We start from the raw sequence: 16,661 nt of genomic DNA, 5'->3' as shown, positions 1-16,661 counted from the left end.
GTGATGGTTGCTACCTTTTAGAAAGCTTACTTAAAGAATTTTTTTTTTCAAAACTAAGCGAATCAGACACCTAAACTTAGTTTAGTTAGGCCTAATGCATACAATAAAAGTCCGTCACGTGAAAAACATATACCTATGTATTTTACCTCATGATGGGTATTATGTTCCATGTTTTGTTATTTGGTCATACCTACTGTTCTAAATTGAATCCATTACGGTAGGAATCTGATGCATCTATTCAAGTCAATATTTCGGATAGGAAGTAATAAAACACTAAATATTTTTATCTATTTTACTGTATTGTAATGAATATAAATAGTATATTTTTGTTCCAATTAGTCGCATTTTCGAGCTTGTTGAAATAATTAACAAGCATCTATCGTATGAATTAGGACAGTTAAATAAAAACTTAGGTGTAAAGAGACAACATCAGTGCTAGTTTGCGAGTATTTTTGGATTTCTATTTGAACCAGAATGTTAATGGCCGAGAGAAGCTGGGAAAGCCCTGTGATTCTACCGGCTGTCTTTTTTGCGTACTGATAACATCATTTATTTCATGAATGATTCCGTTTTTGGCAACAATATCACATTTCGTAACACCCGCATTTTGCACCTGAGGACGACGGTTGCGATTCAGTTTCAAGCGCTGTTGATTGATTGTTTCCGTGGTGCGAATGAAGGGCCAATCCGACTGTACGATTCCCGCGCAGCAGATTACACTCGGAACGATGTGCGAACGAATTACGTTGTCTGTTTCTTCATCGTTCTGCAGAGTTTCATCGTACCAATCTTTAACCTCCAAAAACACGTCATTCTTTGGCACAAAAATAGTACTTTCATTAATTGTTCTCAGCAGCTCGGTGAGGTTTGCTTTATCAATCAACGTCACAAACATACTGTAATCTGGATTTGCTCTCAGAGCATCGTAGACATTCTACCCAATTAGAAATAAAAATATGGCATAATTTGTTATAACCTGGACTGTGTTTTGGACTTACCAATTTGGGTGCTTCTAGTACTTTGTCAACTTCATGTACCACAGAGCCACAAGTTTCGTCATCAAAGTGCATCAAACGAGCACAGTTCACAGTAGCACGGTTCAAAACGTTGCTAAATACAGGGTTCTTGAATGAAATGAAGATATTTTAAATATAATTTTATCTCAAACGCATTACACTAAACTTACTGTTGTGTAAAGATTAACTCTCAGCTCTTCTCCAGTAGCAGTTTTGATCATATTCTCCTGTAAATCGCAGGTTTTGATAAGCGGTTCCCCGACATGGTACTCTAAAAATTCCTTTAAACGTGAATTGTCTCTTAGACTTTCCGGGTGTTCCTTTAATTGTTGAATCCAATATTGACCAACTTCACTTTGTTCAAAAGCTTTATCGGAAGGAATGAAAAAAGTTTTGTTTGACATGCTGTCGAACTCATCCTCTAATCCAGCATCGTCGATCAGTTGTTTGAAAATGGTAAGATTTCGAGTGGATAAAGTATTTGAAATAGGCATTCCACTGTTGGTTGACAAAACTGTGTCGATGACGTGAATCACACCATTTGTACCCATCAAATCTGTTTCATGAACTGTTGCATCACCATTGATTCTAATGCGCTGCTGTTTCTTATCGTTGGACATATTTTCGACTTCGGACTTTCCGATCGGTACATACTCAAACTCCAACTTCTCGTTCAACAGATTATATGTTGATGTCTTTACTCCATTTAGGGCAGCCAATGAACAGAATGTAATGTCTAGGATGTGATTTTTCAGGATGTCTGCGAAGGAAAAACCACGGATAAATAATTACCCTTCTAGCTTAGCTATAGCTGATATAGTTAAAGCAAAGCACATTCTACGGAAACAAAGTATATGATTATCGCATTATTGTTTTGCTATCTGCTTTGAGAAGGAACGTGCGAAATGGTCACCACGTCTTATGAATGCATAATGGGTTTGGCTACCTGAATTTTAATTTAACAATGGTTTGTTCGACCATTAGCAGAAGATACACACAAATGCAACGCTTCATAAAGCAAAGTAGTACAGTCTGCTAATGCCACTAGACTCATTAAATAGCGCTGTGATGATTCCTCAGGTGACTAATAAAAATGACCCGGTAAATTTTACTGAAGATGGCGACGAGGTAGATATGAAAATCGTTTTTACTTCGCTCGGTGTTTACCGTCAGCAAATAAATGCAGGCACAGATAAATGAAAAATATCAGATGCAACTAATCGTTACCAATATCTGTCTGTCATAAAATTTACCGTATAATGATTATTTAGTAAATGTTTTGAATATTAAACAGGTACGCTTGCAAAATAAACTCACTTGCGGCGCATCCATTACCAGCCTTCAACTTTCTGCGAATATCAGCATCCAGCTTCAAGAAGGCATCATCATTTGGCGCAAAGAAAGTGAAATGTTTGTCATCATCAGACTCCTCCAGCATCTTATCCAAACCAGTCTTCTCCAGAATAGTTCGCAAAACTGTCATATCGTCTCGTGCACGGATTATTTGCATGATATTGTAACGTACTGGAAGAAGGACGCGATCAGCCACATGTACGATTCCCTTTTCAGCGACTCGGTTTAGCTTAACCAGTGGAGCACAGTTTGCGGTGTACCGATATGGATGTTCGACATTTCTATCCGATGGACCACGCGGGAAAATATTGATGCGAATATTTGTGTTTGGAAGCTCAGTTTTCAACAGCTGTTCATTGCTAACGTCTTCTATGTGATATGATCCATTTACAGTGTGGGCCAGAACCAAGTCTCGCGCTGTCATTCCAGAAAAATCTACTTGGCGTTTGCTACGGCCTCCCACATCAAACGCAACCAAGTTCTAAAAAATACATCAATATTATCAACTTCTTTCAAATTTGAAAAAAAAACATTCGTTCCATTACATTTTCCCACATCTGTTCAGCAAACTTAGTATATGCACCATCCGGCACAGCAAACACGGTAATGTCCCCGTTCAATATGGTTTCAAGACCACTTTTTTTTAAAGTGGATATGAATTCCTTGGCCCCAAGACGTTCGATTGTTTCTGCCATTGGATATAGATCAATTTTTTCACATTGTGCATTTGGAGGTCCATTTCTTGGCCGTGCATATCCATGACAGCACTGTCTAGTGACCTTGACTGTGCGCTTTCGTCCGTTATGATTTTTGCTACAAGTCGGTGAAAGAGAATGGAAAGAACATAAGCCAGACATTAGCACTCAGCAGTTTTTGATTGCCTGTTTGGCAAAAGCCACCAGTCGTACTTACAACGAAGTGCAAATGTGCTTGTTTTGCTTTTCGGCGCACGATTCAAAGTTCAAATTTACAACACCGAAACTCTGGAAATTGTTCCCATCTACAGCTATTTCGTGATTATTATCACCATTTGTATCCTCTTCCTGCTCTTCACGCTCTATGCACACGTTTTCACTGTAAGATATAAAGAAAGAACTTCGTTTATACTCTTGCTTGCTATAAGAAACTATTGTTAGAGACAAAATTGCAAAAATTACCAAAAGCAAATTAGCAAAAATAGCAAAAGTTTTCAACAGGATTTTTGTTGTACCTGACTAGAGCTCGAAAAGTACTAAAACTTTCACTGTTTATTTTTAACCAATTAGGATTTTTGCTAACCCCTTTTCGGGGCTTACAATACTATATTTTTTCGCCATACTAACTTTTGTAAAAATGTTATTGATATAATTTGTTAGCAATTTAATAATCAAGTTTCAATCATAGTTTTCTTGATGTTTTTTATAGTCTACGCGCAGCAAACTTTATAAAAGTCAACCAACTCTTCGGTTTGGTTTATAATTATATCATAATTAAATAGTATTTATAACATTGCGGAAATGAAAGCGAAGAGTAGCGGAGGTGAAATACATGGTGTAAGTTTTGCCAAGTTACAATTTTGCAAATCGATCGAAAATATTTTTTTGGTTCGAGATTTCTTCTTTGCCCTTGATTTTAGGAATTCAAATTCAATGAACTTATGTCTCTTTTACTGATTCTGGTTCGGATTTTTGAATACTCTGGAACTGGAATACCTTACAATTTCGATAGTGAAGTCTCTGTGCACGTGTTTTGCGATTGTAGTGCGTTATACATGAGCAGAATTAAAACCTTGGACTCAAACATCTTCTAGAATGGACCGTTCTTTACGACAACCTTCGCAGCCGGCTGTAAAGTATAGGACAATTACGGGGTTAGTGCAACGATCCTACTGACTAGCAACACCGTCCAGCATTTGAATATACAACGACTGACTCGTTAGACCAGCATCGTGCCTCGAAGCTAACAGGAAAGTTTGCAATGGCAACAAATGGCTAATCTTTTGTATAATAGTAATTATCCTGCCTAACACGTGCAGCAAACAGAGATAAACTACAAAAATCAAATTAATGAACGCAGTAATTTAAATTCCTCTAACAAAAAATCAAAATGATACTTTTTTATTCAATGTAAAATTAAATATGTATTCAAACTCATTACCTAACCTACTGCTAAATAAAACATAAAAATAGTTTTCAGCTAAGATAACAAAAACATTCTCATTTAATCTATGCATCAATTAACCTTCACTGCAGCTGTATCATGAACGATCCAAGTGTTACAAAATATCACCAGCTAGTCACTATAAAGAATACAAGATTTGCCCTTAGCCTTAAGATGCGTTCGTTAACTAGTGCGCGCTTCAAAACAAAACGATCGTGGGAACTTTTCATTAAAAGCACTTTGGTTAGGCTGGTAATCACTGATTTGTTATGTGATCTTCTTGATCCATTGATTTCAAGTTCACCCCTTCCGGAAGAAAAAAAAATTAAAAGATCGGATAAAACATGCCAAATCCAGAAGCCGCAATGAATCTAGTAGAGCTGCCTCTACTGAGCATAAATTCTTTAGTGATTTTAATTTTTATTGTCTTCGTGAATATTTTCAATGACCTTCACTGTTTTGAACGCAATACTACAGAGTTTTTAGGGGGGGCTACTCTGGAAGTTCGAAAAATAATAGATTTCCGTAATTTTTTTTCAGATGCTAGAATTTTATTCAGATGCAGGTGGGCGCGTGAATGCCCTCTAGAAAATAGTTCCTTGCTGGCGGTACGTGCCGGGAACCAACGGAGTATCGTAGAACGAATTTCAAGGACAACTTTGAAGCTTTAGGTCAATACCTAAATTGTTACGAGGCGGTTTTTGAAAATTCGAAAAATTACCTAAATGACGGCAATTTTTCCACAAGAAAGGTGTTTTTCATCAAAAATCGCCAATTAAGAGCTCATAAAAAATTGAAAAATTGAGATATCAAAAAACGGCTACGTAACAATTTAGATAATTCATTTTTACATGCTGAAATTTTTTTTAGTCATATCGGTCCACTAGATTCTGAGATACATGTACCGCTAGCTAAAGAAACATGGTTTCGGCGAAAACGCGTTCAAAGTTTCGTAGAGCAACGGACTTCCCTTGCAGTAACTACACAGTTTTGGATGAGATCAGATATCAAAAAAATCCTTTTGGCATGGCATTTCTGAAGGTATAAGCGTATCGAAAATGCAAAAAAATAAAATTCGATTTTTCCGACTTTCCAGAGTAGGGTCCCCCCTTTAAAAACTTGTAATTAATATTTATTTTTCCACCAGGAAGTGAATACATTCTTCGGCCTCTTCTATTTTAGTCCTCCGCTCTCCATATTCTGAGTAAAAACTATCACTTTTTTATCAATACGTAATACTTTGCTTACACATGCGTTTCGCAATGATATATCGTTACTTCAGGTTTGTGAAATACAAAACTAAATAGGACCGAATAGTTAGAAGCTTGCCCAAAATACTATCCCATGCCTTATGTATGCCCTACTCGTTTGAGAAACTTTCTATTTTTTCTTATACGTAAAAACCAAAGCAAAGCCTAGGTGCTATATTCCGCTATCGAAACTTGACCTTCTATTTTTATACGATAGACTTCGCAGCCAACTGTTAGAGTGCAGGACAATTGCTGGGTCAGTTACTACGATCCTATTGACTCTAATAGCCTGTCCCAGTCGGGATTCGAACATACGACGACTGGCTTATTTTATTAGGCCAGCGTCATACCTCGAGGCCAACTGAGATGGCTTATACGTATGTAAGCCAAATATTGTGTTTTATAATTTTGGAGTGATTGTTGCAGTCAATAGGATCATAGTTCTACACAGAACTAAAAAATGAATCTTTTCCATTAAATAAAACGTAAACAGCCTAACCCGTTTTTAAAGTTATATTTTAACAAGCCTTTAAGTGAAATAACACGTAATTTTATATGCTTTGCGATGTTCCATTTATGTGCAGGTCAGAAAACGTAAAATGACAAGATTTTTTCGAAGTGTGTAGCCCCGTAATTGTTGTGAACACTTTGTGAAGGCTTTCGAACAATAGCAGAAGGTCAATCTTGAAAAATGGATGGAAAATTTTCTTACGTTTTTGTCTTTTTGTTCGTAGATTTTTGCATGAAAAATAACAACGTTAAATACGTTAAAAGCAAGAATAGATTTGATTTTCACGTTTAAACTTTAAGTAAATATAACTGAAATCCATTTTTTCGAGACCCCCCCCCCCCCTTCAGTGGCCCTACACCGGAGGGACAACAACTTTTTTACATATTTGTAATGGCCTTATTTGTAAATAAAATTGGGGATGTTTCGAGATATTCGCATTTTTTGTTTTAAATTGCAAAAAATGTATGATGTTGAAAAATTAGATAAAAACTGATAACATCGTTCGATTGGACCCATGGAAAAAGTATATTGGCATGTCTTCAGATCAAACTGTTAAGAGATATTTCAACCCGAAAAATGATTTTTTTTGGAAATCTGTTAAAAAAGGAAGTAGCGCCATTGCAAGGGGGATTGATCCAACGGCGTAAAACTTTGGGAAATTGGTTGTGGGGTCGGAACGGAATGAACAATTATGCCAACTTTGGTTGAAATCGCCGATGGTCGAATCCAATCCTTGTGTACGTTTGAGATGAAATGACCCATATTAAAATATTTATCTAGCTTAGCTGTATTCACGTGCGTAACCACGTACGGCGGTCATCATCATCTCTCTCTCTCTCTCTCTCTCGCTCTCTCTCTCTCTCTCTCTCTCTCTCTCTCTCTCTCTCTCTCGCAAAGTGACGACTTCACACTTCTAATTTCAGATAAAATTTCACTTCTATGGTGAGAAAAAACACACCTCGCCGAAATACGCCTGCTCATTGAAGAAATTGACCGCCAGATTTTTGTCAGGCACTTTTATTCGTATTTGCCAGATTTTTACGAAAACCTATTGGTAACTCTGGTTACAAGTCTTGATAGTTCGATATTATTTAAGCAAGTAACAATGAGTAATTCTCGCTGAAACGGGGCCACTACTGACACGAGGTCTTCAAATATTGGAACTTTTGCGCTTAATTGGTTTAAAATGGTTAAAAAATAAAAAAAAAAAGGATTACGCTTTTGATACCTCGAAATAGTCGACACCTCGTTCGCCAAGGGGCCGAACAGGTTCAAAAGAAGTTGAATTTTGAGCAAACCTTGAGATCCATACCATGTGATATTTCATAAATTTGCCATTAAACAACTAACAAAGAGCTCGGTTCTGTAAAGAAGAACAGGGCTTTCAAATGGAGTAAAAAAATTTTTGGCAGCCATCTTGGATTTTCTCGCCATATTGGATTTTATCAAAAAATCGCCGTTTTCACCATGAGCCCCCCAAACGATTTTCATTTTAAGACCACCATTGGAAAGCCGAGGAAAAATGCTACAAGAAACATTCATAAAATTAGGTGTTCAATGGCATTTAAATATTCGCTATCATTACAAACCCTTTCGCCGAATACCATTTTACGGAACACCAATTCTCGGTTGACCATAACGCGGAATATAGAGTTTCGCAGAATACCATTTCGTGAAAAACTTTACGCGGGATGTACCAATTCACTGAAAATCTTTTCGTAGAAAGTACCATTTCGCAGGGGTGACCCAACTGAAGGAAAGTAATAGAGGTCAGTAGACCTAGAAAAATAAATAAACCTAGATAGAGGTGATCTCTACGGGGGACTGTCCCCCGCAGTGGCTGGCGCTTCCGACGGCAGGTCGCCGGCAACACTCGCGGCCTGTGTCCGTCTCGCGGAATTATCTAATGTTACTATTGATAGTTTTTGGTGGTCTTGTTATTGATTAATGTTTTATGAAAGAGTCTAAAGTTTCTCGAGTTCGATTAGTTTTTGAATTACGCTAAAATTTCTGCTTTATTTGTATGAGAGTCCTTATCCCACTACCACAGGGGTGAGGGGTCTCAAACCATCATTAAAAGAATTCCTGCCTCCAAAACCCCCCACATGCCAAATTTGTTTCCATTTGCTTGCTTAGTTATGGTTCGAGTTATGAGGAAATTTGTATTTCATTTGTATGGGAGTCCCCCTCCTAAAGCGAGAAGAGGTTTCACTTCACCATAGAAAACATTTTTGTCTCCAAAAACACCCACATTCATTTGTATCAGAGCTCCCCCTCCTAAAAAGGTAAGGGGTCCTAATTCATCATAGAAAAAATTCATGCCTCCAAAAACACCAACATGCCAAATATAGTACCATTTGATTAATTAGTTCTCGAGTTATGAGGAATTTTGTATTTCATTTGTATAGGAGCCCCCCTTCCTAAAGCGGGGAGAGGTTTCACTTCACCATAGAAAACATTCTTGTCTCTAAAAACACCCACATGTCAAATTTTGTTCCATTTGCTTGATTAGCTCTCGAATTGAGGAAATTTGTATTTCATTTGTATGGGAGCCGCCCCTCCTAAAAAAGTAAGGGGTCTCAATTCATCATAGAAAAAGTTCATGCCTCCAAAAACACCCACATGCCAAATATGGTTCCATTTGATTAATTAGTTTTCGAGTTATGAGGAAATTTGTATTTAATTTGTATAGAAGCCCCCCCTTCTAAAGTGGGGAGGGGTCTCAATTCACCAAAGAAAAAATTCTTGTCTCCAAAAACGCCCACATGTCAAATTTTGTTCTATTTGCTTGATTGGTTTTCGAGTTATGAGGAAATTTGTATTTCATTTGTATGGAAGCCCCCTCTCTTAAGAGCGAGAGGGGTTATAGTTCCCCTCCTAAAGAAGGGAGGGGGCTCAATTCACTATAGAAAAAAAAATTGCCTGCAAAAACACCTACATGTTAAATTTGGTTCCATTTGCTTGATTAGTTCTGAAGTTATGAGGAAATTTGTATTTCATTTGTATGAGAGCCCCCCCTTCTAAAGTGGGGAGGGGCTTCAATTCACCATAGAAAAAATTCCTGTCTCCAAAAACACCCACATGTAAAATTTTGTTCCATTTGCTTGATTAGTTCTCGAGTTATGCAGAAATTTGTGTTTCATTTGTATGGGAGGGGTTTTTAACCATTATAAGAGCCTTCCCTGGCCCCAAAAACCCCTACATGCAAATTTTCACTTCGATTGGTTCAGTAGTTTTCGATTCTATAAGGAACATAGAGCAAACAGAAATCCATTTTTATAGGCATAGATTGGTATGGGAGCCCCCCCCCCCCATCTTAGTGGGGGGAGGGGTCTTTTGCCATCGAGAGAACCTTCCCTAGCCCCAAAAACCCCTACATGCAAATTTTCACGCCGATCGGTTCAGTAGTTTTCGATTCTATAAGGAACATACGGACAGACAGACAGAAATCCATTTTTATAGGTATAGATTTCGAAAATTTGCTATGAAACAAACTACAAACGATACAGTTATGTAAAGAGGCGAGATAGGGTTTATAAACCAAGTGAAAAAAAATCGACGGCCATCTTGGATTTGGCCGCCATGTTGGTTTTTATCAAAAACGCCGTTTTCGCCATGATCCCCCAACCGATTCTAATTCTAAGACCACCATCGGAAAGCTGAGAAAAAATGCTATAAGGAACATTCATCAAATCTTGCTGCCATGCCCCATGGTTAAATTGGCAAACCTTTTTTTAATTTTTTAATTCGTAATTCAAATAGTGGCATTGGCGTAGCTAGAGGGGGTGCCTGGGGCACCAGGCCCCCTCCAGAATTCTGCAGGCCCCCTTCAGAAATTTCCACATTTAAAAATCGGAAAAAATTCAGTGTATGTATTACCACTGGGTAGATGTTTTCTTTTTTGCTAGGTATCGCAAACGCGCAGTTGTCGTCATCGTCAGTAGTCACCAGTAGCCTGGTAGCCACCCCGGCTTATGCTGTTTTAAGCAGTCGTCTCCACTCAACTGGATCTTGGGCCACTTGTCGCCAATTTCCCAGTCTCAGAAGTCGCAAATCACTTTCGAGTTGGTCGAGCTATCTCTGCACGATAAGCCTTTTTGTTCCTGGTGCTGGAGCAGTTATTGGAGAGAACTGTTTTCGTCGCACTGACGTCCGGTATCCTTACGACGTGTCCGGCCCACCGTAGCCTACTGACTTTCGCCAGATGACAATGGGAATATCTCCAAACAGGTTCTGTAGCTCGTGATTCATACGTCGCTGCCACAGTCCGTAGTACGTTCCGCGCGAACACGGCAATGGCGCGTATGTCCTCCATGAGCTGTGTCATGGCTTCAAGTTCTTCGTATGGTGGCGTATGTTTCTTGATCGTAGCGTTATGAAAAGGGCAAAGTAGGCCCGATTTCTCGCTTAAATGCGCCGCTGGAACTCTTTACTACCGTTGTTGTCCGTAGTCACCAGCGATCCCAAATACACGAACTTATCTGCCTCTTCTAGTTCACCGTCGTCAACAGTTCGTGGGAGGCACGTGTTTGATTTTCAAACCGACAAGCGATGTTAAATAGCATGCAAGAAGGATTCGAAAGTGTCTCCGAGTTACACACGAAATACATCACTCGATATAATGTAGCTCTGAGCACTTGCGTCAGTTTATCCGGAAAACCCAAAAACCCGTGTTCGTGCATTATCTGCCATAGCAAGCGTCGATCTAGTGCATCGTATGCTGCTTTGAAATCAATGAAGATGTGATGCATGGGCACGTTGTACCCTCGATATTTCTGGAAGATCTGTTGGATAGTGAACATCTGGTCCGTAATTGCGCGACCTCTCATGAAGCCCACCTGGTATTTCCCTACAGAGCTCTGTGCTATCGGTTACAGCCATGATTTTTTTGAAAGGCACCCCCTAGGCCCCCTCCAGGGAAATTACCTAACTACGCCAATGAATAGTGGTTATTCTCGCTTGTTGGGATGGAAACTGTTTGGAAAGCGTAATAGAAAAGCTATTCAAATCCAAATTAGCGCAATTATTGCACAACATATATTAATAATGTTAATTTAAATCATTCGGCATCACTATTCGGCTGTCATTTCCGGAGTGATTCGCGATTGGGGCTCAACTGGGAACTGGCAAATTGTAAACAAATCGTTTTATTACACCATCAGCCTTAAAAAGACTGATAATATGCTTGACAAGAATCCTTTCTTCTGTTTTAATCGTTAGAATTATTTAAAACAAGTTTTTAGTAATGGGCGATAGAAGTGTTTAATCAAAACAAAAGACAATTTGCAGTTTAGCCCCTTGCATTGTTATGAAGTGACAGGCTTATTTGCAAATCGTTTTGTAAACAGGCGATAGTAAAGAGCGAAACTGCGTTTGTTTTCAAAACACAGGCGCATTGTAAACAGACGAAACTAAATAAAAAAAATCAAAACAAGGCGAAACAGGGCTGGGCGAATCTCATTGTCAAAATGCTTTGAGGCTAATTCCAAGGGGTTCAACTAAACATAGATTTTGAGCTTGAATGCACAAATTTTATGCAGTATTGTTGTGAAATTATAAGATTGATTTATTCTACACCAATTTATGTCTTTAAACTTGATTTTTGTAACTTTTATTTAAATTAAGACTTGAAAATGTACTCGCAAATTTTCACAGTGATATTCCTCATTGTTTACACTTTGTTAGTTGCGCCGTTATCGCGAATCACTCCGAATTTTCTAGCCACTTTCGGTTTCCCCGACCCCGTAAGTATATAACCCTTCTTGCGTTGCGTCCTTCAAAGTCAACCAGATACAATTTTGGTCAAACTGCAAAGATGATTGACTACGTTCAAGGTCTGCTATAATTACTGATGCAATATATCTGAAAATAAAAGTGATGGAAAACAAGTTTGCCAAATTTCTAAAAACGATCTAACACTAATATTTGAAGAATTTTTATAACTATGTATATGTCACCTTAATCTTTTTACACTAACAAAAATCAGAAAGAAATAAACTAGTTTGATTTAATAAATATATTCTTAAGTAACGCAATATGCGACCGTTTCGTACCCCTATATATTGACTTAAAGCTGAAACATCACTCACCCCTTCCACCAAGGTTTATTAACATTCAAATCAAAGAATCCAAAGCCTGGAAAGGTCCCAGAGAAGAAACTCGATTCCGGTGCATTAAAGAAGGTATTGAAGTGATGCTGAAACAGTGTACTCGGGTCGGCTGGGGCCACGGGGTTATACGGTCGGTCGACAGGATGTAGTTTTCCATCCTCAGCACTGCCATATTTAGTCGGTAATACTTCCACATTTGATTCTAAAAGTAAATGTATAATTAAAAATAAGTTAATCATCGAACAATTGTATTGTATCATTTTTACTATGTTAATGTTAACAGGGCATGTTTCAAAATTATCGCACAAAATGGGCCAAAGGGTATCGAAATTTCGCATACGGGCATACCATAAAATATGGTACCTAAGATATTAATGAAAAGAATATTTAAAAACATGAGGCTTTTGTGTTCCTAGGAAATTTTCTGATTTTCTCGTCCATTAATTACTACTTTTGAAGTGTCGTAGGGCAAAAATGAAAAAAAATTTATGAAGATGAAGATCAGTTGGAAAACGTTTCTATAAAATCTTCCGCAACGGTGGAAAACTCTAAAGAAAAGTCGGGAAACCATAAACAAATTTGAGAAAACCAAACCGTCCATACCAAACCAGAACTCAACCAAAAAAAATAATGTGCTCTAAACTAAATGGGATGCACTCTATTCAATTCTGTGGACTTTTTTAAACAAAATTAATTTTTTAAGTTTTGTTTTCTCAAATCCTTGCCTTAGTATAGTCCAATAAGGATAAAGAAATGTTAAAAATAGGGGAAAATGGACATAATGGGGCACTTCCTGATTACAAACAAGAAAGAGATGGAATTTTACATAGGATCGACTATATTTTATCAGTCTGCAAGCGGTACCTCAATTGCGTCCGTTTTTTTTGGCTCCTTTTTGCCCATAGTGCAGTGTTGTAAAATTTCGGCAGCGTTTACTGAAATTGAAATACAGGGATACCTCGATAAAAGACAACCTTTATATAAGACAATTTTTTCCTGGATGTAAGACAATCTCAAAGCATATCTCGAGCTCAAACAATAATAAATAGTTCAAAAAACGTAAACACACAACACAGAGCAAAATAGCCGACTGTAATGCATTTTTTTGACGTAGGACTACGTCTTTGTTTACTATACTGGGACTGGGTAGCCCTTTGTGAAAACTAAAATAGAAGTGTAACGTTTGAATGAAAGATTTCAAATGCTAATTACTACTAAATTACTGAACGAAACTGAATAATTGTCATTGTCATATATGTCATTGTATAGATAAAATGACCAGCAATTTTATGAGGGGGTTAGCGACCAATTTTAAGGAGGGCGTAAGGGGGGGGGGGGGGGGCTCCCATACAAATGAAAGACAAATTTCCTCAAAACTCGAGTAATGATCAAGCAAATGGAACCAAATTTGGCATGTAGAGGTTTCAGAAGGCAGGATTTTTTTCTATGATGAATTAAGACCCCTCCTCTCTTTAAGAGGGGGGCTCCCATACAAATAATACGCAAATTTCCTCATAGCTCAAGAACTAATCAAGCAAATGGGACCAAATTTGGAATGTGGGGGATTTTGGAGGCATAAATTTATTTTACGATGGTTTGAGACCCCTTCCCCTGTGGTAGTGGGATAATGACTCTCATACAAATAAAACAAAAAATTTTGCGTAACTCAAAAACTAATTGAAGTCGAGAAATTTTCGAATCTTCCATAAAACATTAGTCAATAAGGCTATTACAAATATTTTATGAAGTTTTTGTTCTCCCAGTGCACTATGGACAAAAACGAGCGAAAAAACAGACGCAATTAAGATACGGCCTGCAGGCTGATAAAATATGGGTGATCTTATGTAAAATTTTCCGGACAATCTCGTGGTGCCCACCTATTTCCTGTTTGCCATCGGGAAGTGCCCCATTTTACTCATTTTCCCCTATTTTTGACATTTTTCACACTTAATGGACTATATCAAGCTAGACTTCGAAAAAATAAAAATTTGGTCACACCGTACACTCATTTTTCGAGTTCTTTGGGCTGTAGAGCCCACAGACAATTGATTTTACTTGCATGCCACAAATTATTTTCTGCTCTCCGATTTTTCAAGCCAATTTCAAAAACTTTAAAAATAATTTGCAATGGCCCAATTAGACCACCGAAAATTATCTATAGTAACACTAGATCAATGATGACCAAACTACGGCCCGCGGGCCGCATGCGGCCCTTCAAGATGTTTTGTGCGGCCAGCGGACTGATTTGAGAGATGGTGAACTTATGAGTAACTTTTTTTATGACACAGGGGTCACTAAAATCAGTCGTAATGCCTCGTGTATTTTGTAGTTCCGAATGCTTTCCGGTTTAAAACTTATGGTAATTCCTAGAAAATGGTTTTTATTGCCGCATATTTTGCATTTTTTTATGCGCAGCAATGGCCAAAAGAATTTGCGACCCGCGGCATCATAGGGCGATCTCGTCTGGCCCGCACCATGCCTATGCCTGGGCACCACTGCACTAGATGATTCAAGGCGAGACGGCCATAGACCGCGAGTGTTGCCGGCGACTCGCCGTCGGAAGCACCGGCCACTGCGGGGAGGCAGCACCCTTCGCAGAAATACCTCTGTCTAGGTTTATTTGTTTTCCTAGGTCTACTGACCTCTACAGGGATACCTCGATATAAGACAACCTCGTTATAAAACAACCTCGATGTAAGACAATTCGATATAAGACAATTTTTACCTCGATATAAGACAAATTGCTTTGACATAGTTGGTAACGACACCTGAGCCAATTTTCCAATCCAAAACCGGCGCCATAAAAATGTTCATTTTTTCTAAATAATGCTAAAAATTGTAAAAAACTAATAGCTCAAACAATAAAAAATAGTTCATAAAATGGAAACACACGACACAGAACAAAATTGGCGACTGCTAATGCAAAAATGTTTGAAAAAATCATGTTTCGATATAAGACAATTTCGATATAAGACAACTTTTTGAAATTATAAATTGTCTTATATCGAGGTATCCCTGTATTACTTTCCATCAGTTGAGGCCGAACGAGCGACAGCGATCACCCCTGCGAAATGGTACTTTCCACGAAAAAAAATTCCGTGAAATGGTACATTCCGCTTCGGCGAAATGTTATACAATCACGGCGAATATTGCTATCCGCTTTATTATCCGCATTCTGGCTAAGCAATGAGGGAATTGTTTTCCTATTTACTGCGAGGAAAAATCGCAAATTTGTACCTATTAATCTACTACCCATGCTTTCATAGTTACGTAACTGCCAAAATGAATCATCTAAGGTTGAGCTCCTCAGAAACTTGCAAAACTCGAAATTGTGACAAAGATCATCCGAGATTCATGATTTATGTACAACACATGTTAATTTGTGGAAATACGAAGTTTTTCGGGCCAGCTAGTTGACAATATTGAAAAGTACTTCAGAACAGATTGCTTGAAATGTTGATATTAATATCACAAAATTCTGATGCAATTTTTTTTTACTTTTGAACAAAAGAGACTGGAACAAAATGCTTGATGTCAATTTTTTTCTGTTAGTATTTTATTTACTTTTTTCAATTCAGTGGTACCCGGGGCAAGTGGGACCTAAAAATTGCATAGTTAGAGTTTATTCGACCGTGTAATCAACACCTATGATAATTTGACGATTCTAGCGGCACAGAAACTCTTCAGTGGTATCACTTCGAAGGTTTAATTACAAAGAAGGACTATCGATTTACATAAAATGAATCTGAGGAGAATTTTTCAAAACCATGGCGATAGGTCCCATTTTTCCCAGTAAATGGGGCAAGTGAGACTTCTTATATTCAAATTTGATTAAAAAGCTTAGTGTTACAGAAAATTGTGCATGTTATTAAACAGCAACGTGTAGACATTGAAAAAGCAACCAAAGACAATTTTTCCACTAATGGTTCGTACAAAAATGCCGTAACAAAATCAGATCAGTATCAAAACACAACGGACAACTTTATAATTAAACACAATTCGTAAGCAATTACGCAAGTAATGCAGTATTGTAACGCTATGTAGTTGAACTTGTGGTTGTATACAATTCTTGCGAGAGGTAATTTATGTTTAACTATTCTTTAATAGCTTAAAAATACGATTATGATCTGTTTGTTCTACCATGCCCAATACGATAGAGCTACTAGTGAAACTATCATAAGAAATGGTTTCGTTATAACAACCATAACGCTTTGTTGTTTGACATCTAGTTGCAGATTTGCTTAATTATATTTTCTCTGCCTTCTCAGAGTCAATTAACATC

The 16,661-nt window shown here is 37.9% G+C and overlaps 1 protein-coding gene across 2 annotated transcripts in view; it reads right to left on the bottom strand.

Moving 5' to 3' along the window:
• Window positions 1-295: 295 nt before the first annotated feature.
• Window positions 296-16,661, bottom strand: part of LOC128742241 (periostin) — a 34,019-nt gene continuing 17,653 nt past the window's right edge. For both annotated transcript variants that reach the window (XM_053838536.1, XM_053838537.1), the window contains exons 3-9: window positions 12,359-12,581; window positions 3,282-3,443; window positions 2,915-3,182; window positions 2,334-2,850; window positions 1,187-1,776; window positions 999-1,124; window positions 296-934 (exon numbers count right to left, since the gene is read on the bottom strand). In XM_053838536.1, the coding sequence (XP_053694511.1) occupies window positions 461-934; window positions 999-1,124; window positions 1,187-1,776; window positions 2,334-2,850; window positions 2,915-3,182; window positions 3,282-3,443; window positions 12,359-12,581 (2,360 nt within the window). In that variant the 3' untranslated portion in view covers window positions 296-460. The remainder of the gene's footprint in view (window positions 935-998; window positions 1,125-1,186; window positions 1,777-2,333; window positions 2,851-2,914; window positions 3,183-3,281; window positions 3,444-12,358; window positions 12,582-16,661) is intronic.

Source organism: Sabethes cyaneus, chromosome 3 (genome assembly GCF_943734655.1).
Source record: "Sabethes cyaneus chromosome 3, idSabCyanKW18_F2, whole genome shotgun sequence".
NCBI lineage: Eukaryota > Metazoa > Arthropoda > Insecta > Diptera > Culicidae > Sabethes > Sabethes cyaneus.
Note: the sequence above shows the minus strand (reverse complement) of the source record. Positions and strands in the feature narration are given on the sequence as shown.